Source organism: Peromyscus californicus, unplaced genomic scaffold, assembly GCF_007827085.1.
Source record: "Peromyscus californicus insignis strain IS unplaced genomic scaffold, ASM782708v3 Scaffold_18__1_contigs__length_77618521, whole genome shotgun sequence".
NCBI classification, from domain to species: domain Eukaryota; kingdom Metazoa; phylum Chordata; class Mammalia; order Rodentia; family Cricetidae; genus Peromyscus; species Peromyscus californicus.
In genome coordinates, this window is record NW_026294480.1 from 57,173,526 (window position 1) to 57,199,406 (window position 25,881).

General features: G+C 41.4%; 1 protein-coding gene across 7 annotated transcripts in view; it reads right to left on the minus strand.

Annotated features, from left to right (window-relative positions):
* Window positions 1–428: 428 nt before the first annotated feature.
* The window catches only part of Poc5 (POC5 centriolar protein), a 32,143-nt gene continuing 6,690 nt past the window's right edge, over window positions 429–25,881 (minus strand). For 6 of the 7 annotated variants that reach the window (XM_052743518.1, XM_052743515.1, XM_052743519.1 and 3 more), the window contains 9 exons: window positions 24,090–24,161; window positions 22,618–22,823; window positions 20,539–20,715; window positions 18,462–18,566; window positions 15,849–16,028; window positions 13,921–14,074; window positions 10,510–10,793; window positions 3,646–3,822; window positions 429–813 (listed from right to left, as the gene is read on the minus strand). In XM_052743518.1, the coding sequence (XP_052599478.1) occupies window positions 670–813; window positions 3,646–3,822; window positions 10,510–10,793; window positions 13,921–14,074; window positions 15,849–16,028; window positions 18,462–18,566; window positions 20,539–20,715; window positions 22,618–22,823; window positions 24,090–24,161 (1,499 nt within the window). In that variant the 3' untranslated portion in view covers window positions 429–669. The remainder of the gene's footprint in view (window positions 814–3,645; window positions 3,823–10,509; window positions 10,794–13,920; window positions 14,075–15,848; window positions 16,029–18,461; window positions 18,567–20,538; window positions 20,716–22,617; window positions 22,824–24,089; window positions 24,162–25,881) is intronic. The other variant, XM_052743520.1, reaches the window with a different exon arrangement.

Here is a 25,881-nt window from a genome sequence, read left to right on the forward strand (position 1 = left end):
CTCAGGCTCAAAGCTCTGTTGTCTTGCGGGGCACCCTTCTGCAGCACATGCATGGATGTGTAGAAAGAACATTCAGGCTCAATGCTGCAGGCTCCAGTAAGGTGAGAACGAACAAAGAAAGCAGAGTCATGCCAGCAGGGAGCTTCTCTCTGTCTGGGTGCTAATCAAAAGTCTCATTCACAGATGTTGCCTGTTTCCCTCAGTGCTTAACTGCAGTCCACTACACCGAAGGCAGAAAAGGTTGTGTTTAGAAATACCATTGTTACTCTTGGTCTTTATCTAAAAACTAAAATAGCTTCTTTATGTTTTAGTAATGGCAGTAAAAGTCTCTTTCAAAGTTTTGTGTAAATTATGGCTCAGTAACAATGGAAATGATTTCCTTTTAGAAATAATGTACCCTTCAACAATGCAATCAGTGGTAGGCTGGACATGTTTAGAACCAAGTTTTTTTTTTTAATTAAAAAGTTCTACTTAATTGTTTAAATAAAAATAACATTAAAATAATCTTTACATACAGTTACAAAGGATGGGAAAGTCTCTTAGAATTCTGAAAAGATGAACATGTGTCCATGATGTTCTAAGAGTACAGAAAAGTCAAAAACAAAATCTTCTTGCTCCCAGTCAAGTCCTTATCAGAGGACTGAAAAGCCTGAGTGTGAACACAGTCACTCAGTCAACCACTTTTATGGACTGAACACTGGAGAGAGACTGGGTGTGTGTTGGCCTGGCTCCGAGAGACCTAGAAGCTGGGATGGCGCCTTCGGAATGGATGGTCCGTGGGTACTTGGCAGCAGCTGCCTGAGGAATGGTTTGCTGTAAAGATAAGAGGCTGTTTTAATAATCCGAGAGTTTAGATGTGAAGCATCACCTATAACCCAAACCAACAGGCATTTGGCATCCTGCAGATACCAGCAATGCACTGGGTGGAGTTGCCATTCAACCAACCTGTGAAGCCCTTCTCTAAAAGGATCCACATTTAATACCAGAGCCTTGGGAATCATTGCTCTAAGAGGTCTAAGAGGAAAAGGTTCACAGAGACCAAGTACAGAAAAGGACTTCACGGTGTCTGGATGAGGGTCAACTCTAAACATTCACCCCTTATTCTATTCAGTCCAGGCCTTGCTTCAAGTCACGGTAAGATAGACCTCAGATCTCACTTGGGAGCAGACCCAACATTTTAGAGTCACACAAGAGACAAGGGGTTCTCTTAGTGTCTCTTTCCTTCAAGAGGGTCTTGCTATGTAGCCCAGACTGGAATCAAACTTGTGATCTACCTGCCCAGCCTCCCGAACGTTGGGAATAAGGAACATGCCACCATACTCAGTTGGATCACAATTTCCTAAACAAGGGAAGAACTGAATGTGAGGAACAATTACAGACACTGAGGAGAGGATGATCCGCACACCAGCTCTAAGTGCAGGGAACGCCGAGACATACGTGCTAAAGACTTACAGTCAGGGAACGCCAAGACATACGTGCTAAAGACTTACAGTCAGGGAACGCCGAGACATACGTGCTAAAGACTTACAGTCAGGGCAGAGCAGACTCAGTCTACACATGTGACATGTAAAAGTATACATTGTGTATATAAATACATACATATGGAACACAGTTAAGACTTTATTGTATCTGCTACAATGTCTTAGTAGCTGGCAGAGGGATTTGTATCAAGTTAAGTTCTTAGTCATGTACACACAAATTTCTACTAAAGGATCTTCAATTTAGAAAAATTATCTTTAGGGGCAGGAGTGATGGCTTAGCAGGTAGAGGACCAGGCACTCATGTGGTGCACAGACAAATATGTAGGCAAAACATTTACAGACATAAAATTGATAAAAAAAATGCATTTAGTCAATATATTTATCATGTATTTCAAAGACTACATAATAAAACAGGGTCCTCGTGTCCAATTCTGTCTTAAAAGTAAGAATTCCTCTATGGAGAAATGGAAAAGTAACCTCCTTCTTAAGGTATCTTATACAGATGTTTCTCCAACTACAAATACCTGGGTAACCACTACAAATGGGAGATTCTTGCAGCTGGTATGAAATTTTAGTTGACAAACACCAAATATGACATGATTTATCAAAGTTGTCTCTCCTTGAGGATGGGTAAGAGGGACTGTAGAAAGACAGAGTTCCCATGGGTATCATGATCTACAAAATATGGCAGAACAGGAAATCAGCCCCAGAAGCAAGTGAATGCCCAGCAGATGGGCAAGGGCACTACAAACAGATCCATGCTTTATTAGCAATAATGGTTTCTGCTAGTTTTAGACTGAGATTCCTGGGAAACAATTCAAACAGTGTAGAGGACCACAACTGTCACAGGACAAAGCAGCAGCAGTAGCGGAAGGGTTCCTGGACCTCTGGCTCACAGGCACCTGCTACCAGGCAAGCACTGTGTACATGCTGAAGAGCAGAAGGCAGCCCAGGAGAGAACAGAGCGCCTGGAAAGAAAGAGCTAAGGTTCCAGTTCCTCAACGTTTAGGTTTGAGTACATTATTTGATGGAGGCTTAACCTGAAATCAGGGAAATTAAGGAAAACAGGAGAGGATGATATAATACTGGGAGGAAAGGAATTGATGAAAGGAGATAAAATTCTACTCCGTCACAACAAGAAGTTAATCTGGGAGGGAGTAGGAGAGTCAGATATGGGGGGCGGGTAGGAAGGATTTGAAAAATGATGTGATTTTTATTTTAATTCAATAAAAACTTAAAAAGACTTTAGTTCTTTAGTTTCTCTACTCTCTAAAATGCCAGGGCTGGAGAGACAGCCCAGAGGTTAGGAGCACTTGCTGCTCTTCCAGAGGACTCAGGTTCGATTCCTAGCATCCACACGGCAGCTCACAATCATCTGTAACCCCAGTTGTAGGGGATCCGATACACTCTTCTGGACCAGGCATACATGTGGTGCACAGACATACATGCAAACAAACATTCAAAGATTAGAATAAGAAAAAAAAGAAAAAAGAAACAGAAAATCTCATGTTCCTAGTTAGGTCATAGTTTCTAAAGGTTCTGTAGTTTACAAAGTTCCTCTGTATATGCCACTATATGTATTTTCTCATTTAATCCTGAATCCTGACAGTGTTCCAGAAGCTCAGTACTCTCACCAACCCCATTTCACAGAAGAGAAAATGGAGGCTGAACTATTTGACTGGACTTGTCTCTATCCAGATGCAGCAAACAACCAGGATGGTTCCACTTGCCTCCTGCTTCAAGTCTACGCATCTTCCCTCATAGCACATATACTTCTTGTAACTCAACGTCTTTTAATGTAGAGATGGGCTAGACATGCTACTGAAGAGACTGGAAAATACAAGGGCAAGAGTCAGCAGCCTAACGCGGGAACATTTTCTTATATTCAATTCCTGCTGCGCGAAGAGTCGCTTTACCAGTAAACGGTTTTTCTTTTTTTCTTCTTGCATGGAACCTTTCAGTTTACTGTTTTAGCAGTCGGCCTACTGGATTACCGTTTCTAGTTGACCATTTTTATGCCATTGGAATAGACATATTTGTTAACAGGAGGAATTTGTAAGTACGATTTACATAGACTAAGAGTACATGGTAACAATGACCAACCATGAATGTCAGGGTTGACTAGGGGACGAACTCATGAAAAAGACTTCCTGACAGGACTTACCACTGTGACTGGATGATGCTTCTCCACGACAACCGAGCTCATGGGAGGAGAAACTCCCATGATAGCCAAACTGCTGTTGATTCTAGTTTTGGAAGCAAAATCACACCGTCCTGTGATCCGAGCTGTAATTGTCTTCCCAGCCTTCTGCTGTGCTGAAGTCACAACTCTTGGCATGTACTGCAAAACCAAACCAAATACCAAGTCGTTGGAAGACCCACTGCACACTTTGCATTACTCTGTTGTGTAACTTTCAAAAAAAAAAACAGATAGCACTTAAAACCTAATGAGACAAAAAGGCAAAACAAAACCGCAATGTTCCCAAACTCTAAAATATTCTTCTAATCTTGGCATGTCAACTATTTAAAAATGTTTTTGAGATTTAAAACCCTACTTTTGAAGTGACAGATTCCCAGGAAGTGTCCTTTTGTGTTCTCTTAGGTTCCTGCAAGGATCAAGTCTTACCTGAAGTAAACCACATCGACACCAGCACACTGGGGCCGCACGAGGCCTGTGTACACATCTGTGCCATTTTACTACATGCAGACTCCTTACCACTGGCACTGAGCCACAGTGTAGGTACTCCAGCACACACACACCTCTCACCCATTTCCCTTCTCCCACTCATCCTCCGTAACACCAGCCACTGTCTGGGTTATGACTTTAATCCTTAAGTAGAACTATCATCATTACATATATGTTTTTGTCCTGCTTTAAAAAACTTTAACGATGTTTCATGAATACAGAAACTTAAAATAATTTGTAAAGAATGATTTCATATAACAGACTAGTTTTTCCTCTGTTCTCTTCCTATAGTAAATAATTTTTGTAAAAACACTTCTAGAAGTTATTTTTGTAGAAATACAGCAAAAATGGGATGATCACATCAAAAAGCAACTTCAACATTTAAAGCTTTTATTGGTTACCACTAGACAATATTGAAGAAAGATTATATGTATATCAAGAGTGATGTATAATTTCCTATTTTCACTGTCAATTTATTATATAAATGCTCAACTCTGTGTAAGGTAATGTTTTTTGATTTGACTTGTAATGCTTCATCAATATTTCATATTGACACTATAACTTGTCAGTTCTTTATCTTTGGTCAGAAATGGAAAGGACAGTTGCTATTAAAACAATATAATAGCTCCAAAAATATGGGCAGGGTGGTATGAATGTGTGTAGCACCTGGGAGGCTAAGGCAGGAGGACCACAAGTTTGAGGCCAGCCTGAGAGACACAGTAAGATATTCTTTGTCTGTCTGTCTCTGTCTCTGTCTCTGTCTCTGTCTCTGTCTCTGTCTCTCTCTCACACACACACACACACACACACACACACATTAGCATCAGTTGGGCTGGGAGTGTTACTGGGTGGTTTTGGTATGCCATGAATGGACTTATAGGTTTGATTCCTAGCTCCCCAAACAAAAAAATTTAATAGTTCCTGATGGGTATTAACTTCATTTAAGGACTGAAAACACTCATCTAGTAATATAAACATTTTCCTTATGTATTTCCTTCCTTCCCTGCCTCTTTCCTTCCTTCTTTGGGAGTTCAACCTGTAGGTGGTAATGCTTGTACATATCCATGCAGAAGACAGAGAGAGGCTGGGTGCCTCTCTATTGCTCTCAGACCTACTGCCTAGAGACAGGGTCTCACTGAACCAGAAGCTCACTGTTTAGGCTTGCTGGCTGGCTTGCCATCGAGCTCTCAGGATCCATCTATCTGTCTCCCCTGCCCACCATAGCTCCCTATGCTGGGGCTATAGTCATGTGCAACCATGCCTGGCTTTTTTGAAAATAAGTGCTGGGATTTGGAATTAGGTCCTCAAGTACTTTTTCCAGCTGAGCCCCCCCACACCCCATGCTTCACTTTTCAGTGTCCATAGTCTTTAATCTTATCATGAACTCTTCTTACTTGAAGGAGAACATAATCTCCTTTGGACAGCTGCAATAACTATGCTCTTACACGTACTCATGGTGGTGTAACTGAAAATTTCGTGTGAAGTATTAATCTAAATGCATGTTTTTTCCTCAATAGTTCTTCTAAAAGCATTTATTAAATATTGGTCCTTCCCCCATGGTTTGGCCCATCCAAGGTTCTCTCTCTATCTGCATTCAGCTGCAGATGCTAAGAGCTGTCTACTGACTCATGGAGAGGATAATCAAGGAGACTTGGCTCTGGGGAAATTAAAACAACCCAGAGGAAAACAACATTTAATAGGGTTGTGCAAGTCCTTAAAGAATCTGGAAAGAATTCATTATAGTGCCATAAAAACCCAAGCAAAGGCAAAAATGAAGCAATTAATTCTAGGAACAAAAAATATGCTGGAAGGAAATGTCATCACATACATTCAAGGCTTAGCTATATTTACACAGGACTCTCAAGTCCGATTGAAGTTCAAGCTGGAATAGCTGTGTTAAACACTGACACACAGGAAGGGCCCGACAGAAGGCTACGATGGTGTCACAGGCCAGGCCCTTCCTCCACAGGAGGAAGTCAATAGATAAGGATTCAGATTAACAAATGTATGCCAAAGACAGGAACATACTGTTCAAGGAAAGGGGCCAGAAAGAAACAGCTAACAGCTTGGGGAAGGGGATTTGGAGGACTGGTTTTGAAAATGTAAAGACTGCTTTTTTAATTAGTGAACTTTACGGATCTTGTGTATTTGTGCAAACAAATCTCAGATTTTAAGATGTTCACAGGGCTGCAAACACGGCACAGTGGTTAAGTGCATGGATTGCTCTTCAGAGGGATTGAGTTCAAATCCCATCAACCACATCAGGTGGCACATAACCACCTATAATCTAGCTCCAGGGGATCTGACACTTCTGGGCACACCCCCCCCCAACTCACACATAAAAACAAATTAAGAAAAGATGTTCATAAATGTTTTGCAAACTAAATTCACATTTCTATCTTCAGGAAAGTATATATATATATGTAATATATATATATGTAATATATATATAATATACAGATCAGCAAACATAAGGTACAGAATATTTTGTGAATGAATGAAGATTATTTTTTGGGACTGGCAACTGGGATTGAACCTATGCATGCCGGGAATTTATTCTACCAAGAAGCTGGGCCCCAACTCCAAATGAAGATTCCTAAATGCTATTTTAGAATATGAAATTAATAGTTGGCAGGAAAACCCACTGGAACTGAGAATCAGCTCGACGCCAGAGCACTCATATGTGCTGATCCCTGGGTGTGATCCTTAGCAGTGGGAAACCCCACCAATAACCCAAAGTACTGAAAAGTGAGGTAGAACTGCACCTCTAACACCCAAAGGTGATAAACATGCCCCTCCATAGCAGCTCATCTCACTTGAAGAGGGAGGGAATGCATGAAAACCCAGAAAAGTTTGGAATGAGGAGCCCCAGAGTAGCCAGGAACTACAGATGATCAGCTGCCCCAACCCAGTTAAGAACTGCGTCAGACTGCCTCATGAGATGGAGAGGACACGTCGAGGCTCCAGCTACAGCCACGGTTTGAAAGAAGTCACCTGCATGCTTGGAGTTGTTCCCAGAAGTTTGACTTGCTAACTGTACTGTATATACAGAAGTAGAGGCTGAGGAGATGGCTCGGTTATCAACAGCACTTTCTGCTCTTTGAGGACCTGGGTTTGTTCTCAGCACATCGGCTGCCTTACAACCACCTATAACTCCAGCTCCAGGGGCTCAGACGCCCCCTTGTGGCCAGTGTGGGCATTCCCTCACACCATACAAATTTACAACATAATATTTATGCAACCCAAACAGTTTAAACTAGTGAAAAAAAGAGCTGTTTTTAAAAATGAATAAGGATATTTTACAGAGAATTTATATGAAAAATTATTAAAAAGATTTCTGTTAAATTAGGTGGCGGGGAGAAAACAAAAATACTAACAGTGTTGAACATTTTGCTAGTTCATAACACACTTTACAGAAACTGACACTGGAAAATGGTAAACACATTGAATAAGGCTTATACTAGAAAGGTGGTCTATTTACAATCCAAAACCACCACCTAACCTGTCTGTCTGTTGAAAACTGGCTCTTCTGAGTGCTAAGTATGTCCATAGGGGTTACCCTCTATAAACCTCAATTTCCTCACTTATAAAATGGGAAAACAATACCAACTACTTCACAATACTCCGTCCATTCTGATGGAGGGAGAAGTTAGATGAAAAACTTCAGTAAACAGTTTGGAAATCCAGCCAGGAGCATTTCCTCAGGGACTCCAATTACACTCCTAGAACCAGGGGAGCATGGCGCCATCTGCTGTCCAGTTCTGTGAGTTGAAACAATTTGCTGGGATAACTGCCTATCGTTCTTTTGTGGAGATGTGTGGTACGGCTGGGTGCAGTTGAGACAGGCTGGCCTTGTGCTTCTTTTTAAAACAAGAAGACACATCTGAGGTGAGTCTGAGTATTTGTCACAAAGGGGAAAACTTTACACTGTCCTTACAGAAGGATTACCCGTGAGTCTTTCCCCTGGCCCGGAAGATGTTCTTTAGGTGCTGGAACTATCACATCTGCGACAGTACTTTTGAATTACTTTTCACTACACACTAATATTTTAGCCACTTTTTGTCTTGAGTACTTTCTGTAGGTTGAACCAAGTAGCATGCTGACTTTTTTTTTTAAATGCATTTTACTCTTTGCTCCCTTTTATTGGAAATAGAGTTTTTTCCTTACATAATATATTTCTATTATGGTTTTCCCTCCCACCATTGCTCCCAGTTCCTCCACTCTCCCCTCCCATCTGGATCCACTCCCTTTCCATCTCTCATTAGAAAACAAACAGGCTTCAAAGGGATAATGATAAAATATAGTAAGATTACAAAAAAAAAAAAAACCCCAAACAGCCAGGCGTTGGTGGCACACGCCTTTAATCCCAGCACTCAGGAGGCAGAGGCAGGCAGATCTCTGTGAGTTCGAGGCCAGCCTGGTCTACAGAGTGAGATCCAGGATAGGCATCAAAACTACACAGAGAAACCCTGTCTCAAAAAAAAAAAAAAAAAAAACCCCAGGAAACAAAACAAATCAAAACAAAACTCCAAAAAACCCAACACATCAGATTTAGATTAAACAAACAGAAGGAAAAGAGCCCAAAAGAAGGCACAAGAACTAGAGTCACTCAATCCACACTCAGGAGTCCCATCAAACACTAATCTGGTGCAGCCTGGTGTGTGCTGTGAGTTCATAGGAGCTTTGATCATGTTCACATTGACTTTTCTCTCTGTTTGCCATGTCCCATTTCCAGCGGTGGGGATGAGAGCTTCGCTGGATTTGATCCTTAGCACTGCATTTACAAATATGAGCAAATGAATGAACACAAAGCCAGATCCCCACAAACACCAGAACAACTGGAGTTGTACGTGTGTGTGTGCGCATGTGTGCACGCACGTGCACGTGTGCCACAAACAAGAAGGGCTGTCTATATAATACTGTTTTTCATATTTTAAAGACTTCAGAACTATTCGAGGAAGCAAGCACCATGAGGACTGTGAGCAGACTCACTCACACGCACACTTGCACGCAGGGTCAGCCCTAAATGCAGACTCTGATGCAGCCCTATTTTAAGGAGGATATTTTGAAATATCTAGCTCTGTGTATGTTATCTGCATATGCAACATGAATGGCAAATCAGAAATTTAAATAAACTCCTACCGTGTTTATTTAAATGAGATAATCTACATAGGACTACTCTCCAGGATGTATAATCATGGAAAATAAACACAGCTGAACATATGTCCAGGTTGAATTTTAGTCTTATTTCTAAGTCAAACTCCTCCCCACGTTCATATTTCTCGTACTGTATACACATGTGCCATGGACTTTCACTTGAGGCAGAGCAAACACAGCAAGTAGCAGATGCTAGCCTCCAAAATTAGCAGCTCTGAAAGGAAGGAATTCAAGTGAGCTACAAGAGAAAATGTGACCAGTTGTCTGGCCAAATCTGTCTTTCTTCCCTTACAGAGAGCTCTCTAGAGCGACAGTGCCCGGTCACGGCCTGCCAGGAACGGTTTACGACCTACAGCCAAGCTGAGCGTGGCTGCCCCCATCTGTAATCTCATGTCCTCTCAGTACTAGGGAGGCCAAGGCAGGAACTTGCTGTAAATCTGAAGCCCACCTGGGAGAGAGAGTTTGTCTGTCTGTCTATCTCTCTGTCTCTCTCCCCGACCCCCAACATAATAAAGAGTAAGAGAGAAAAGACCTAAAGTCCTTTCCGCCATCCTCTCTGTTACGTCAGTGGCTAGAGTCCAGGAGAGAGGGAAACAGTCCCTCTGCCTTCGTGTGAGAGCGACACTGGACGGGAGGGGGCAGCAGAGCTGAGTCTGACAAGGTTGTGGATGTTCACTCCTGAGTCACAGCCACGGTGGGCTGTCACCAATTTCATTACGTCCTCAAACACAGCCTTTTCACACCGACTCCCCGCCCTGTTCAGTCCCCTTCTCTAAGCACTTCCCTATGGAGAAGCAGGCTGACCGGAGGAAAGGCTGTCCTTCCTCATTTCAACAGGATTACAAATGAACAGAGGCAGTCACTTGTTGTATGTGAAAGATCACCCAGAAAAAAAGGGAGAGAAAATATCGCTGAGTCCTCTAAGCCCTTGAGAATACTCATTCGTTTGTTTAAAGAAAGTCTGTTATTAACTCTTTCTCAAATGAAACCTATTTTCCTGCAATAGTACTTTTGGATTACTTTTATCACACTGACATTTTTCTCTCTGTTCGCCATGTCCCATGTACAGCTGGGGATGACAGCTGGACTGGGTTGGACCCTTAGCACTACATTTACAAAGCCAGAGCCCCACAAACGCTGTACAGGACATCCATGCTTCCGAAGCCTTGCACAGAGGGTACTAACCATTTCTTCCGGGGCAGCAGCAGCTGCGGGTCCTGCCCCCAGAACAGAGACAGGAACGTGAATAGAAGAGGCAGATGTAGCTCCAGCAGAGGTCATGGAGGCGGCGGAGGGAATGACCGTGGCGCTGGCCCCTCCTGCTGCTGCAGATGGCAGCAGCTGCGACGGAACTGCTGACGGCATTGCTGACGGTATTGTAGATGAAGAAGTATCCAAATGAGCAGAAAGTTCTCTTCCCGGACCACCAGGGCCACTCTCTTCCTTTTTATTACTCGTGAAGTCTATCCCTACAAATCACAAATCCATTCTATTAACAGTAGCCCAAACTAAGATCACTACCCTCCAAATAGAGAAAAGACTAATGGCTAAAATATAGTTCTAATGAAAATGCCTATTTGTCATCTTGGGGGTTTACTGTTCACTTAATACAGTGTCAGTATTAACTGGCTACTATCAACTTCAGATGAGGTGAAAGCGTCAACATGTAAAAGCTAACCAATGGCCAGGCGGTGGTGGCGCACGCCTTTAATCCCAGCACTCGGGAGGCAGAGGCAGGCGGATCTCTGTGAGTTCGAGGCCAGCCTGGTCTCCAAAGCGAGTTCCAGGAAAGGTGCAAAGCTACACAGAGAAACCCTGTCTCGAAAAACCAAAAAAAAAAAAAAAAAAAAAGCTAACCAATGATCTGCTCTTATATAAAAGATAAGAATAAAGTATGTGCTCAGTGGGAGCTGGCTGGGTGTACTGCCACCGAAACACATGTGGTAACTAATGTATGTGGTCACCCAGGGTGGGAGGGTCTCCAGCCTTTCCGCCTTCACACAGCCATCCTATTAGACCTTTGCAACTATCTCCCCTATCAACGCTCTCCTCATGGCAACTATTACTTCTATTTTAACAAAAACAAGGTGTTTTCACTCTTGACATTTTAGCAAGTCAAATAAATGTGCTGTGGGATGGTCCGTATGTCAAGTGTGTTGCTGATTGGTCAATAAATAAATCACTGATTGACCAGTGGCCAGGCAGGAAGTATAGGCGGGACAAGGAGGAGAATAAAGCTGGGAAGTGGAAGGCTGAGTCAGAGAGACACTGCCAGCCGCCACGATGAGAAACAGCATGTGAAGATGCCGGTAAGCCACAAGCCACGTGGCAAGGTATAGATTTATGGAAATGGATTAATTTAAGCTTTAAGAACAGTTAGCAAGAAGCCTGCCACGGCCATACAGTTTGTAAGCAATATAAGTCTCTGTGTTTACTTGGTTGGGTCTGAGCGGCTGTGGGACTGGCAGGTGAGAGAGATTTGTCCTGACTGTGGGCCAGGCAGAAAAACTCAAGCTACATAAATGAGTCAAGGAAATGAGTTCCTCAATGAAGACACAAATTATGAGTAAAAAGCATCTGCCTGCTGAACTAGCTGTAGGGATGGCTTCCTTACAAAGGGACCTATCCCTGATCTAGGGAGGGAATGGAGTCAGCTTTTAGAGGAAGGTAGGACAAGGGCCTTCACCTAATTTTTGATATTTTCCCCCTTGGAATTAGAATTTGGCTACTTTCCACTTGAACTATCTCTGAATTGAAAATGTAGTGAGATGTTGAGGATACTGAGAAAGACATTGTGTTAAAGAGTTTCTACATGTCTTCTTTCCATCCAGATGCCCGGCCTTCAGCGATATGCACATTATACATAGTAATAGTTACCTTGTTAAAGTTTAACAATGATTATAGTTCAAAGATCCTTCCAACTCTGGTAATTCCACATGAAATATCACTTATAACTTGAAAACTACACACATTCTCCCACGGAGGTTTAACATGTTTTTGGCAGAAAGTAACTCTGCATGGCAGATATCCATGACTCAGAACCAGAGAAAAGGTCAGGTGTGAACAGGCAGATGACCAACTCTTGCTGATGTGGGCTCATTTATGAAGTTTCTGTTCACAGATCTGTCTTTAATGGGGAGACATTTTTCTCACTTTTCACACTTACTGTGTCTAAAACTGCTTGAAAACTCTACATCCATCATTTCAAGGATGTTCTAAAATGAAGGCACAAAAAACCAGCTAATTAATGAAATGAAACTCTCATAAATAAGCTTTCTCCCAAATAGGACTTACATGTTATTGCCATCTTCTGCCTTTCTCACAAAATATTATTTCTCACAATAATATTTAGGGGAGCAGGTGAGATGGTTCCTCCAGTAAGGTGCTTGTCCCCAAATCTGATGGCCTGAGTTCAATCGTAGGACAGTGGAAAGAGAGACCTGACTCCTTCAGATTGTCCCCTGACCTCCTCATGTGTGCCATGGCCTGTGTATGCCCTCCGTCCCCCAAACAGATAAATACAATGAAAAAGTAATAAATAAATAAATAAAAGGTGACTGGTAGTGTGGTGACCAAATCACTCAGGTATCAGTGAGATACACTGGTCATCCCTGAGATCTTCTAATTCTAGGTTGCTACTGCCTGACCTGTACACAGACCACAGGCCATGGCTAATTTTAGAAAGATGTGCCCAAACACCACTACCCAGCACCACTTGTGACTTAAACAATCAATAGTTTTCACAGGAGTGCAATCAAACCACAGTGTAACAAGATGAAACCATCTCTGATTTCTCAGCAGTCCCCAGTTGGATGTCATCTGAGGCAACACTGAAGAGGTGGGCTGGGAGACTGACTGAAGACGACAACTGGACACTAAGCAGGCAGGGTCTTACATGACCATCTTGACTTACAGAGTGCCTCCTGCTCCTCCTTCACTGCCTCTCTGTAAGAGTCCCCTGAAGCAGGTGTGTTACAGGCTTTGCTTGGAGAAGGGTCTAAGGCCCATTGAGGGAACTGGCCCCACTCTACACTGGTAGCAAATGGTTGTGGTCATGTGTTCTAATCCATGCAGACAAAATTATTACAAAGAGACTCCAGGTATTACATAGACTTAAAAAAATTATTTTACTGATAAAATAGGTTTTAGGAAACCACGACTAGGTTAGAAATATTTAATCAACAAACTTGTCTATGAAATGTGGCAACTTATACAAAAATGAAAATAGAAATTTAATGTTTAGAGGCATTAAAATTATTAAAGAGAACCTTAAAATGTTAAATGTTAAAATTAAGCATTATTTTGGCTGTGCATGGTGATGCATTCCTAAAATTCCAGTCCACAGAAGGCTGAAGCAGGACATGAATTTGAGGCCAACTTGGGTTTTATAGCTAGATGCTGGAATCATTTGGACACTGAGCTTAAGAATTGAGAGGTACAATGAATAAGCTGACTGACTACTAGGGTGGATTTGGAGCTGGGCATGAGCCCATGAAAACACAAACCAGTGACGGGGAGACAAGGCACACTCACTGCAGAACATTCCCCTCAAGTTCCTTTTGAAACTGAGCAGAGAACCACCCATGAGTTACTCACCTGCATCACTTTTGTTCTGAAATATGGTCATGGCTTCAAGGTTTAACGCACATACCCCCCTCATGAACGCTTTCTTCATGGAGTCTTCAAAGTGCTCTTTTTCTTGTTGCATCCTTTGAATCTCAGCTTTTGCATTTTCCAAAGCTCCAGATAACTAAAGAATTACACACAAGGGGAGGGGATTGAAACACAAGAAGGAATATTATTGTCAAAAAGCAGACTAAGGTTATTCTTTGCTATTCATCTACTTATTTAGTTTTTTGAGTCAAGGTCCTATGTAGCCCAGGCTTGTCTCTAACTTGCTATGTCGTCAAGGGTGACCTTGAAATCATCCTTCCATCTCTACCTCCCAAGTACTCAGGTTACAGATATATGCTATCATGTCCAGCAAAAATGTGGCCTTTTATTTCTTTTTTAAACTATACAATTTTTATGCAGGATATTAAGTAAAATATATTCAAACAAGCCACACATGACCCATATTCCTTTGAGAGGATAAAAACTAACTAAAATTCTTGAATATTAACAGAATTTTTGAAAAGTAGAGGCTATTTACAGAATTTAAAGTACACAGTAAATTTTGGTAAAACCTACTTTCCCATAGACCAAACCTAAAAAGACTACACCTTTTCTGTATGCCATTATATGTTATTATAAAAATTATTTATTTCTGTATGTTTGTACATGTTTGTGCAGACGCATGTGTATGGATGCACATGTGTATCTGTGTGTACATGTGGAGGTCAGAGATCAACCTCAGGTGTTTTCTTTGGTTCCTGTCTACCTTGTTTTCTGAGGCAGGTCTCTCACAGGTATGGGACTCACTGATCTGGTTAGCTGACTGCAGTGAGGTCCAGGGAGCCTCCTGTCTCTGGCTCTGCAGTGCTGGGATTACAAGAACACAAGACTGAGCCCAGCTCTTTAAGAAAGTAGAATTGGGGCTGGAGAGATGGCTCAGAGGTTAAGAGCACTGACTGCTCTTCCAGAGGTCCTGAGTTCAATTCCCACCAACCACATGGTGGCTCACAACCATTGGTAATGAGATCTGGTGCCCTCTTCTGGCCTGCAGTCATACATGCTGTATACATAATAAATAAATAAATCTTAAAAAAAAAAAAAGTAGAATTGAACTTGGTTCCTCCTGCCTATAAGGTAAGCAGTTTACTGACTGAGACATCTCTCTAGCTCTGTAAAATTTATTTTAATACTATTTAGTGTTATAAGAAAGACTTTTTCTTTTTCCTTTTAATATGATTTCAAAAGGCCCTTTGCATTCTAAATGTTTAGTTTTCCTCTCCTCCTTTCATGATCCAAATGATTTCCTATGGAAACAATGTTAATTCTATTATTGAAATCCAGAGGAAAAATAATTCAATTTATATACATTTGTTTTATATTAAATTTACATAGGAGCATAGCTTATTTAAATTAATAAAGATAAACATCTTTAAATTTTTGCTCTTTGCTATATAAACACTAAAAAAAAATCATAGCCTAACTTATAGTGAGTCTATACATTTCTTCTACTATACAAAGTAGAAATTTTATTTTTTATTTATTCTTCTCTCATATATTATACCTGACCAACTTCCCCCCCTCCCACTCCTCTCAGTCCCCCACCACACCTCCGCTCTCCCTCAGAAAAGAGCAGGTCTCTCAGGGACGTGCACAACAAGACGAGGCACAAGCCCTCCTATCAAGGCTAGACGAGGCAACCCAGTAGGAAGAAAAGGGTCCCAAGAGCAGATGAAAGGGTCAGAGATGCCTCCGCTGCTAGGATTCCCACAAGAGCACCAAGCTACACAATCATAACAGCAAAGGACCTAGCTCAGACCCATACAGGCTCTGTGATTCTTGCTTCAGTTTCTGTGAGCCTTAGGACCCCTTAGTTGATTCCGTGGGCCGTGTTCTTGTTTAAAAACACTTACCATAGCAAGTTTAGCTTCATAGTCATTGGAGAGCTGCACACAGACTTCTTCAGCCCTTGCCTGGCACGCGCGCTCCACCACTTCTTTCCACTGCCTCTGCACCACGGAACGCCAGCCCTTCCAGACTTTTTTCAGCAAAGTTCTCTGGAAGTACTGGTCAGCCAGTTTTCCTTCATAGACCTGAAGAAAAGCAACACGCAACCTCAGAACCACAGAGAACTGGCAAATGCACGGGCAGTGTAACCAAAAATAGACGGGGGGAAGTGCACGAGTGTTATCACTAATCCTGTCCATCACTCTGCTGCACATGGGAAACTGGCTTAGAGAGGTTCAGGAACCAGCATGGCCCCAGGGGGAAGGGAGAAGACAGAGTTGCCTGGTTCTAGAGCCTGTGTTCTTATCCATGAGATCACAGCTCAACATGGATTATCAAGTCAACGAAAAAACAACAAAACTTGTCATCTCAGTCACGGATCTGCATGACCTTTGCTGAAAGCAGGAGCTGAAGAGTCAGAGAAAGGTGGAAGGCAACAAGGTGGTGGCTATGGTTCAGGCCGTACTACTTTCCCTTTCCTTTGGTGGAAATAGTTAATTCACTCAACTCACACTGTCACACTCCACACCAAGCTGAACAAAACGGAACATAAACTATTTTTCTTTTTTTTTGTTTTTTGAGACAGGGTTTCTCTGTGTTGGAACTCACTCTGTAGCCCAGGCTGGTCTCAAACTCACAGATCCATCTGCCTCTGCCTCCCGAGTGCTGGGATTAAAAGCATGTGCCACCACCGCACGGCACAAACTATTTTTCTTCGATCAGTGCGTGCTTTTCAAGTAGTTGCACGTCTTCATTTTCTTAAAATTAAGATACTATTGAAAAGTGATGGCAACTTGACAAGTCCAGCCAGCATTTAAAAATACACATTCTCATCATGTGTCACTTAATACATAATTTTAAATTATGGCACTCATTTTAGACAGTCTCATCTATCAATCAATCAATCAAATCTATGTAATCTATCTACCTACTACCTACCTACCTTTCTCCTATGTGTGGTGTATGCACGTTCACATGGGCATGTACACGTATGTATGAACGTGTAGGTCAGAGGTCCATGTAGGTTGTCTTACTCTATTTCTCCACCTTAGTTTTAGAGACTGACTCAGCTGAGGTGGTCAGAAGTTCTAGGGATCCTCCGGTCTTCCCAGCCCCTCAGTGCTGCTATGCCTGGCTGTGATTTGGGTGCTAGAGATGTGAGCTCAGCCCTCACGCCTATGCAGCAGGCCAGCAGTCACTTTACAGACTGAACCATGTCCCCAACCCCCGGAAAGCTTGTTTCAACGTGATGCATGTGTATGTGATCCACTTGGATTAATACAAGGTACTCTTAAAGGAGATCCATGATAATTTTCTTCATAAGCATTGATCTCTGAGGACTACTCCAGGGCTATGTGAACATAGCCTATACAATCTATATTCATTTCCTTTATCTCTATATTCATTTCCTTTATCTATATCTTTTTTCTGGCAAATACGTACTCATACTTTTCTGTGTTTTGAACAAAGTTATTTTCAGTTTTGTATACATGTGTGTCTGTGAGCATGCGCGCAGGCACCTGTGGAGGCCAGAGGCGGTAGATCCCCTGGGGCTGGAGCTGCAGTTGGTTGCAACCCACCTGCTATGGGTGCTGGGCACTGAGGTCCTCTGCAGGAGCAGCAGGTACTCTGAACCGCTGCACCTTCTATCCAGCCCCACTTTTCCACTTTTAACACAGTGTTTTGTCCTTTACAAGACAGTCTTGTTGTGCATGCTAAGCTGACAATTCACAATTCTCCTACCTCAGCCTCTCGATTGCTCTGATCACAGTGCGTACAAACATTTCTGGCCTCGGTAATACATTGTTCTTTATTAGTTTAATAAAGAACAAATATGACAAAAATATCACTATTTTTGACACACTGTTTCAGCATTTACTTAATGAAAGTAATGATATTCAGGTATAACTTGTAAAAACCTATTTAACATGACCTCCTTTGATTCTCACACTAAGTCAAGTCCGAACGAACACCACTTGCATCATTGGATGTGTGAATATAGGAGTATCTGTTTATGAAGAGGCTGTGTTTGGCTATTTATTATCAGCAGCATTTCTTTTAGAGCCAGCGTCTTGCTATGGTGCCCAGGCTCCAGTGATCCCCTGCTGCAGCCTCCTGAGAATACATAGCCATGCTGCTCCTCTTGGATAGACACGTCAGAAGCAGAAACAACAGAGGAAGCAAATGACCATATATTCTTTTTCCAAATAACTGCTTCCGAGGTCAGGTCTCGGAAAAGAGTCTCGTTACCAAGGTGTTTGTAAGTTAGGTACAGTCCTTGTCAAACTACAATGAAGCAGCAAATGGCTTATCTGTCATGAAATATATGTCCTACTACAATATAATCTGAGAGGTATTTTTCTAAATGCATCAAAATCAAATTTCTTTGAAATCAGAGCAACATTCTGACCTAATTTATATTGACTCATTAGAAAACAAATCTTTGACTTTACCAAGAGTTCTAGGAAGCCACCCTAAAGTCTCGCTGATACTGACAGTGGTCATCTGTTTATACTCACTTCCTGTCTTGATTTGACATGGCCGATTCGCCAGTGGAAGAAGGTTTTCATTAACTCTATCCTTTCCTTTTGCTTGCCGATGGCATGAGACAAGCTGGAAATCACCTGTGAATGTAATAACCCAGTTACTGGGATGCTCTGACTTTGGGGAAGGGCACACATCCTTACGTGTTTGATTCTGTCTTAAGCTGGAGGGTGCCTGGCTGGCTGCTCAGCGTATTCATTTTTAGAAAGTCATTTTCTCATGCTATAGAGAATAATATGGGTATCTATGCTAGTCATCAATCAGCTCATCTTTCTGTTTTTTGAAATAGTCTCACAATGTAGCTTAGACTGGACTCAAACTTGTGATTCTCCTCCTACTCAGAGTCCTGAGTGCTGGGATTGCAGGCATCTGCCAGCATGCTCAGCATAGACTATTGTTACAAAGGCCATATTTCCCACGTGAATGTGTAAGTACCAATGAATGATGGGAAAAAGGGAAAGAAATCTTCATTGTGTATATCATGTTACTCCCCAATAGAGTTTACATGCATGAGGATAACATACTTATTACCATTTACCTCATGAAGATAACTGTGCATTTGAAAGTTTTGTTACATATGTATAAAGTCTTTACTTATGTGACTTATGAAAAGGGCCTGCTTTGAAATGTCTTCCTAGTCCTTGACTTTGGATATAGAAGTGTCTCACTGTTTAATTACTTTGTGGTTTCAACAGATTTATAAAAGCAGTAGTTCTGTTTTAATGGTTTTCTTGAATGACATTATTACTATCCTTAAAAAAAAAGCACTTAACTCCTAAGATAAACTCTCTTTTACAGAGAACCATGTAACGGAAATGTATCTGAGGTAAGACACACTGGAAGGACCTCAGTAAACCACAAACACTTACCACAAGACTCTGTGTCCTAGTTTATGTTTTCCCCTTAGAGACAAGAGTCTTGCTGTGTTCACAGCTGGTTTTGAACCTGTGATTCTCCTTGCCTCCACCTCTTAAATACAGAGATTACACGCAAACCATGCCCAGCCTTGCTTTCCCTTTCTAAATAGAAAAGGGCATTCTAAGTTGTCCACTACATTCTATGTCTTAAACTGAATGGTGATAAATGGCTGTTCATTTAATCCATTTTCATAAATAGAACATAAACATACTCATTTCGTATGATACTTCAAGGTCATAAAAATCAGAAGTTTGAAGATAATAGAGAAAATGACTGACAATGTTTCAAACAAAGTAAACTACATAAATGTTTGATTTTATACTATACCCGTAAAGAACAAAAACAATGTACATCTGGAAAAACATCATCTTGCTTGCTGTGTGGATTATGTCTATAATCCCAGAAGTTGGGAGACAGTCAGGACGACTTCCAGTTGAGAGGCTAGCCTGGGCTACACACTGAGTTGGAGGCCAGCCTGGGCTACACAGTGAGACCCTGTCTCAAAAAGTCAAGCAATAATGAACCTGCCACTTTTACTTGATTCATTAAACACCCGAGTGCTACTTCTCAAGGCAAGTTGCTGAGGTGTCTACCCTGAATCTTTTTGTGACATCTAGCACATTCTCCTCCATAAACAGATGGGCGTCAGCAGAGGCACAGATTCATTTTGCTTACAATGTGATTAGGAGGCCAAAAACTTTGGACCAGTTTGAACTCTACCCTCGGGTTTTTAAGAAGCCAAGAGGAGGTAAAGAGTATTTCCTGTGTTTATCTCCATCAGGGAACAAATACATCTCCCTGATAGAATTTGAGATGCTTAACCTATCATCTCCAAGGATGAAGAATGTAGGAAATGCTGGCTCCTTAATGCTAATGACAGCTACAAAGCGATGAGGTAGAAAAACCTAGTATGTCTGTGTCTACACTGAGCAGGCTCTTTAAACATCAGCAAACTCCAAAGCCAGAGCTCAGGCTGGAACCTATACACTTGTGCCTACTAAGAATAAACCCCAGGGCTGTGCGCTTAGTTTCTCTTTCTGCCTTACAGGAGCTGGATAATCAGTAGTTCTCAGAATTGTATTTCCACTGAGAATCTGCTGAGTCTCACTTAAAGGGAGGCATAGAAAAGAGGACCTCATCCTTTCTTCCGATGGAAACTTCAAAAGCTTTCTGCAGCTCCTTCAAGTCAGCGATCTGGTTAGAGAGCTGCTTTACAAGTGCCGCATGTCTCTCCTTCTCCTTTTTCATTTCCATACGGTGCCAGTCAATAAAATTAAGTCTCCACTTACTTAGTTCAGATATAATGTTTGTCTGAAAAGAAAACATACTGAAAATAAGTTATCTGTTCTTTCAAATCAGTCTTAAAATTAAACTGAACATAAACATTAAAAAAGATCAGGTCAAAACAAGAGCTATTAAAAAAAATCACAACACACTAATAAATGATGTCTGCAAGTTCAGCAGCTGTGGCTCTTCACAGTTCATTCACCATACCAAGGGAACTAGTTTTCCATTTTATGTTACTTTGTATGAAATCTTATGACATTTAAAAAAAAATCAGGTTTTATTCACTAAACTCAGTGTGTAGTCATAGACTTAAATGTCCATACTAAAACAGATTAGGTGGGGCTGGAGAGAGGGCTCAGCAGTTAGTTATGAGCACTGGTTGCTCTTCTAGAAGATCTGAGCTCAATTCCTAGCACTCATGTGGTGGCTAGCCATCTGCAACTCTAGTCCTATGGGAGCTGATACCTTCTTCTGTCATTCCACGGGCATGCAAGCACGTACATACATGGAGGCAAAACATCCCTACACATAGGATTAAAAAAATAAAATGTCAAAAACGTGTAAACGAGAAATGGATCAGGTGAAGAAATGTAGGAGTACGGGCTAAGCTGAGGCCCAATGATTGGCTGATTAGCGGTGGTGGTGGTAGTTGAAACCATGGAGCTGAAGTTTTCCCCAAAAGAATTTCCCACAATAGTCACCTTACAACAAAGAGCTAAGCTCATTTACCCTACTGACAGGCATGAGTAAAAACACCAAGTAATCAATGCTCATCTAAAACCAACAAAAGCCTTCAATAAATAGTATTGGTGGACAGAAAATAGTTTGAATGGTTGTCTGTGCAATATGGTAACAGATTTCCTCTACCCCCACCCCAGGAAACCCATCCCAAGGGGAGGATGGTAGACACCGCTCCAGAGTATTGCTAGAGTTTAAAGTTTCAAATAACAGGAAGATACAGAAGTCACAGAATTCATATGATCATAATTTTATGTATGTAAATACATAATTATATGCTTCAGAAAAGTTCATTTTCTCCATTTTTAGAATAGTTAGATCATATTACTTAAAAAGATATTTGTTTTAAATTTTGTGTAAGTCTCTGTATGGGTATGTGAACATCAGCATAGGTGTCCATGAGGCCAGAGGTTTCAGATGCCATGGCTAGAGTTCCAGCAGGTTGTGACCCACTGACAGGGTGTTGGAAACTGAACTTCAATCCTCTGCAAGAGTAGGACTTTTGCTCTTAACTACTGGGCCATCTGTCCAGCCCTTCTCCATTAAAAAAATAGCAAAAATCGGGACATTTTTGTAATACTGTTTTATTGGCAGGCTACTAACATCACCCAACAAAAATATTTTCATAGAATCTTCAGACATATATTGTGGCTGCTATAAAATTAATATACATTGGTAGTATATATATTTAAACATAAAAGGTCCTCCAATCTCAGCCACCCAAGCAGCTGGGACTCCAGGTGTATGGCCCTCCTAACCCTCTATTTGTCAGCACTAGGGTCTGAAGGGACTGAAATAGTGTCAGTCATCACTGCATGTCATCAAGAAGCCCTTTCAAACACATAAGAAATGTGGTGGAACATACAGTATCCTAGCAACTCCTTAAAACCTCGCAACCCAAAGCCTGGTTTAGAAACCAGTAATATTGCCTAGGAGCATAATAGAAACATGTAATCTTAGGCCCTACCTAAAACATACTGAGTACCAACCCACAGCTCAACAAGAAACCAAGGCAGTTCATATGTGCATTAAAGACCAAGAAGCATAAATCTAAGACACTGGATGGATCATCCCAGGAACCTAAAGGTTTAGGTTTTTGTTTTCTAGGAAAGAAAGAAAGAAAGAGACAAATAGAGAGTAGGCTCAAGTGTCAGACTACAGCATGCTGGAGCAGAGCAGCCGCAATACCTTCAGACCTGAACTCCAGAGGTCAAGTACATTCTCCACCTTCTGAAGATTTTCATCAGAAACAAGACGGTCGCCCACAATCATTTCATGGGCATCTGTACGAGTAGAAGCAGAGGCTGGTGAGGAAGAGTCACCTAAAACATGTGAACTGAAAAAATCCATGACTGGATGAGAGACCTTCCTGGGTGACAGGACCGGGGATGTCCCTGGAAGAAAGGCAAAGCAGTCAAGCAGCAGCCAGGTCAGATGGAAAAGCCTCCAGTAGCAAAGGCATATCAAAGGCTACCAGACGTTTGTCAACTCTGGAGGCTGAGAAAAGCACAGAGAAGTTCCCCGTGAGGTACACTCAGTGTGGGTGATTGCGCTATCAGTGCTGTCATCGACGGAGGTTTGACTGGCACGAGATGCTTCCTATACCCCCCCACCCTTCACAAAGAGCTCTCAGGACAAACAAGGATGTGTCCTATCCTAGACCAGTCTGAACCGAAAACCACACCATCACATTAACATTAACAAAGTGCCTTTTATGTTGCTGTGATAAAAATGTTTAAGGGTTAGCACACACATGCCATCCTAAAAGGAAGGTATTTTCTCAACCTTAAGGAGAAAACCGAGGCTTGGAGAGTTAATTGACCAAGTGAGGGTGGTTGTATATAGATCACTATTGCTTTATATTCAGTGCTGGTACCAGCCTAACATCCTTAAGATTTGATAATTTAAAGGGGCTGATTATTTAGTTTATCAGATACTATGGATAGGAAACATGTATACCAATCTTCATGCCGTACATATACACACAACTCTCATCACTTGCTATTTATTACCCAGGGAGTGGAGGAGAGCTAGAGCCAGACAGATAACTGGCCTCTACCTCTACAAAGCATAAAATAGAAAAGGCAATCTAATCTATTCCAGATTTACTAGAATTAGACACTACCCATCACCATTTCTCATGTATTCTACATAAACTATAAAGATTCTAATAACCAGGACCGAAGGGCTTTTCTATCTTTCTTGCAGAATGAATCAAGGGCAGAATTACTATAGAACTTGTTATTTAAAAGCAAATCTTTCCAGAACTCCTTGCAAGAAGGGAAATTATTCCCTAAGTTGTATATCTGCTATGTAATATATATCTGCTTTCCCCCTTTCGTTTGTTTTTCTGAGATAGACCCTATGTAGCCCAGGTTGGCCTTAAACTTGTCTCAATGTCCTAAGTGGTGGGATTGTAAGCATATTCCAATAGGCTCTGTGCTTTTATTGTTGAAAATATATATTCACTGTTTACAAAATAGAATCATACAACGTAAGAGCTTGAAAGACCACCTGCAAAGATATTGCCCAAGATTTAAATATTATCATGTAAACTAGCAACAAGAGCATTTTAAGATCTGGTTATTAAGTACTATGCTGACATTACTCCTGTTAGCACACTGTCATTACTGAAACAAACTGAGGAAATGTCATCTCACCTGATTTTGAATGGCTGGACATGTCACATCCTTTTCCAACTTCCATTGCAGTTTCTTTTACAGGGTTAGCTCCTGAAAAAAAAAAAAAAAAGGTTTTAAAATTAAACTGAACTCCTGAAATCAAAATGTGTGCATGCACTGTAAAGACAACGGCTTTGCTGTGGCATTCTCAGGCTGCAGAGGACATACACATCCCTTCCTTCCTCTGGTGTCCCTGCTCCTCTGATCCTCTCCCTTTTAAACAGTACTCCTTCTGTTTTTATGTCTTAAATAAATTAAAAAAAATCCATATTCTCCATATGTGGGAAAACATGCAATTTGTCTTTCTAAGCCTGGCTTATTTTGCTTAACTTGATTCTCAGGTTCCACTAATTTTTCTGCAAACATTATTTTGTTTTTCATGGCTGACCAACATTCCACTGTTCTCTAGTTATATGCCATGGCTATTGTAAATAGTGTTGCAATAAACATGGGTGTGCAAACATTGTACACTAGCTTGGATTTTCCTGAGTGTATATCCAGGGGAATATAGCTGGGTCATATGGTAGGTCTAGTTTCAGTTTATTTTTTAAATCTTACCATCATTATTATTTAAAAAAAAAAACCACTTTGCAAATAAATAAAATCACACACAAAATTAACCAGGCCCAAAGACTACACAACACAATACAGTTAGAATTGGCATTCAGAATGGAAGCTGTGAAGCTCCACATTAAATTTTATACTTTTAGTATCAATTATATTTTATGCACTTACCTACCATCAAAGCCCAAATCCACAACAGAATTAGAACTAGAAAAACAACTAATTTTAACTCATTTTTCATAACTCGTGTCCATTTAGAGAGGAATTTCTGCAATGACTCTCTCAGTGGCTGCACAAGTCACATTCCCACAAGCAGTGTGTAAGAGTCTTATCTTTTACCCATATTTGCACCAGCATTGGTTGTTTTTGTGTTCTGGATGACAGCTTTTCTGTGGGGAGACGGCAATCTCAATATGGTTTTGATTTGCATTTCCCTGACTGTTTCAGAGGTCAAATATTTTTCATGTATTTATGGCCCAGTTGTACTTGAGGACACTGTGCTTACTGTCTATGTACCTATGTATCTAATATATAGATATAATATCTATTATATAAGCGCACACACACAGTCTGTGTGACTATGTGAGGAGCATGCATATGCCACGGCATGTTTGTGGAGATGCTCCCCTTCCATCTTGTTTGAGATAGGGTCTCTTTGCTGTTCACTGCCGTGCATGCCAGCTACCTGTGAGCTTCTGGGGATTCTCCTGTTTCTGCCTTCCACCTCGCCTCTAGGAACACTATGATTACAGACTCACACTATTGTACTGACTTTACATGGGTTCTGGGAATTTCAAACTCAAATCCTCAAGCTTACATGGCAAACACTTGGCCTGTGAGTTCTCTTTCCAGCCCTTGCTTGATTATATTAATCAGTCTGCAGTACTTTAGTTTGGTCAGTAGGAACTGTATGTTAAGGTACTCAGTAAAACCAAAGCATATGACTGATACCGTTGATGTATAATGAGTAAGACCAAGGTTCACATCTCTTAAAGGAATTGAAATTTGGGTAGAAAACATCTGCCATAGTAAATCATTTATTTGAAGTCATGGTCCTGTGGTTCTATCTGTTGTTCCAGTGCAGCAGTCTAATACAGGAACATGGTGTGGAGGCGGGGATCTACAAACAGGGACCGAGACTAGGGCTGTGACTCAGCAGAAACCCAGGAGCCTTTTGTCCCTGTGTGGGTTGTGAAAGGCACCCTCA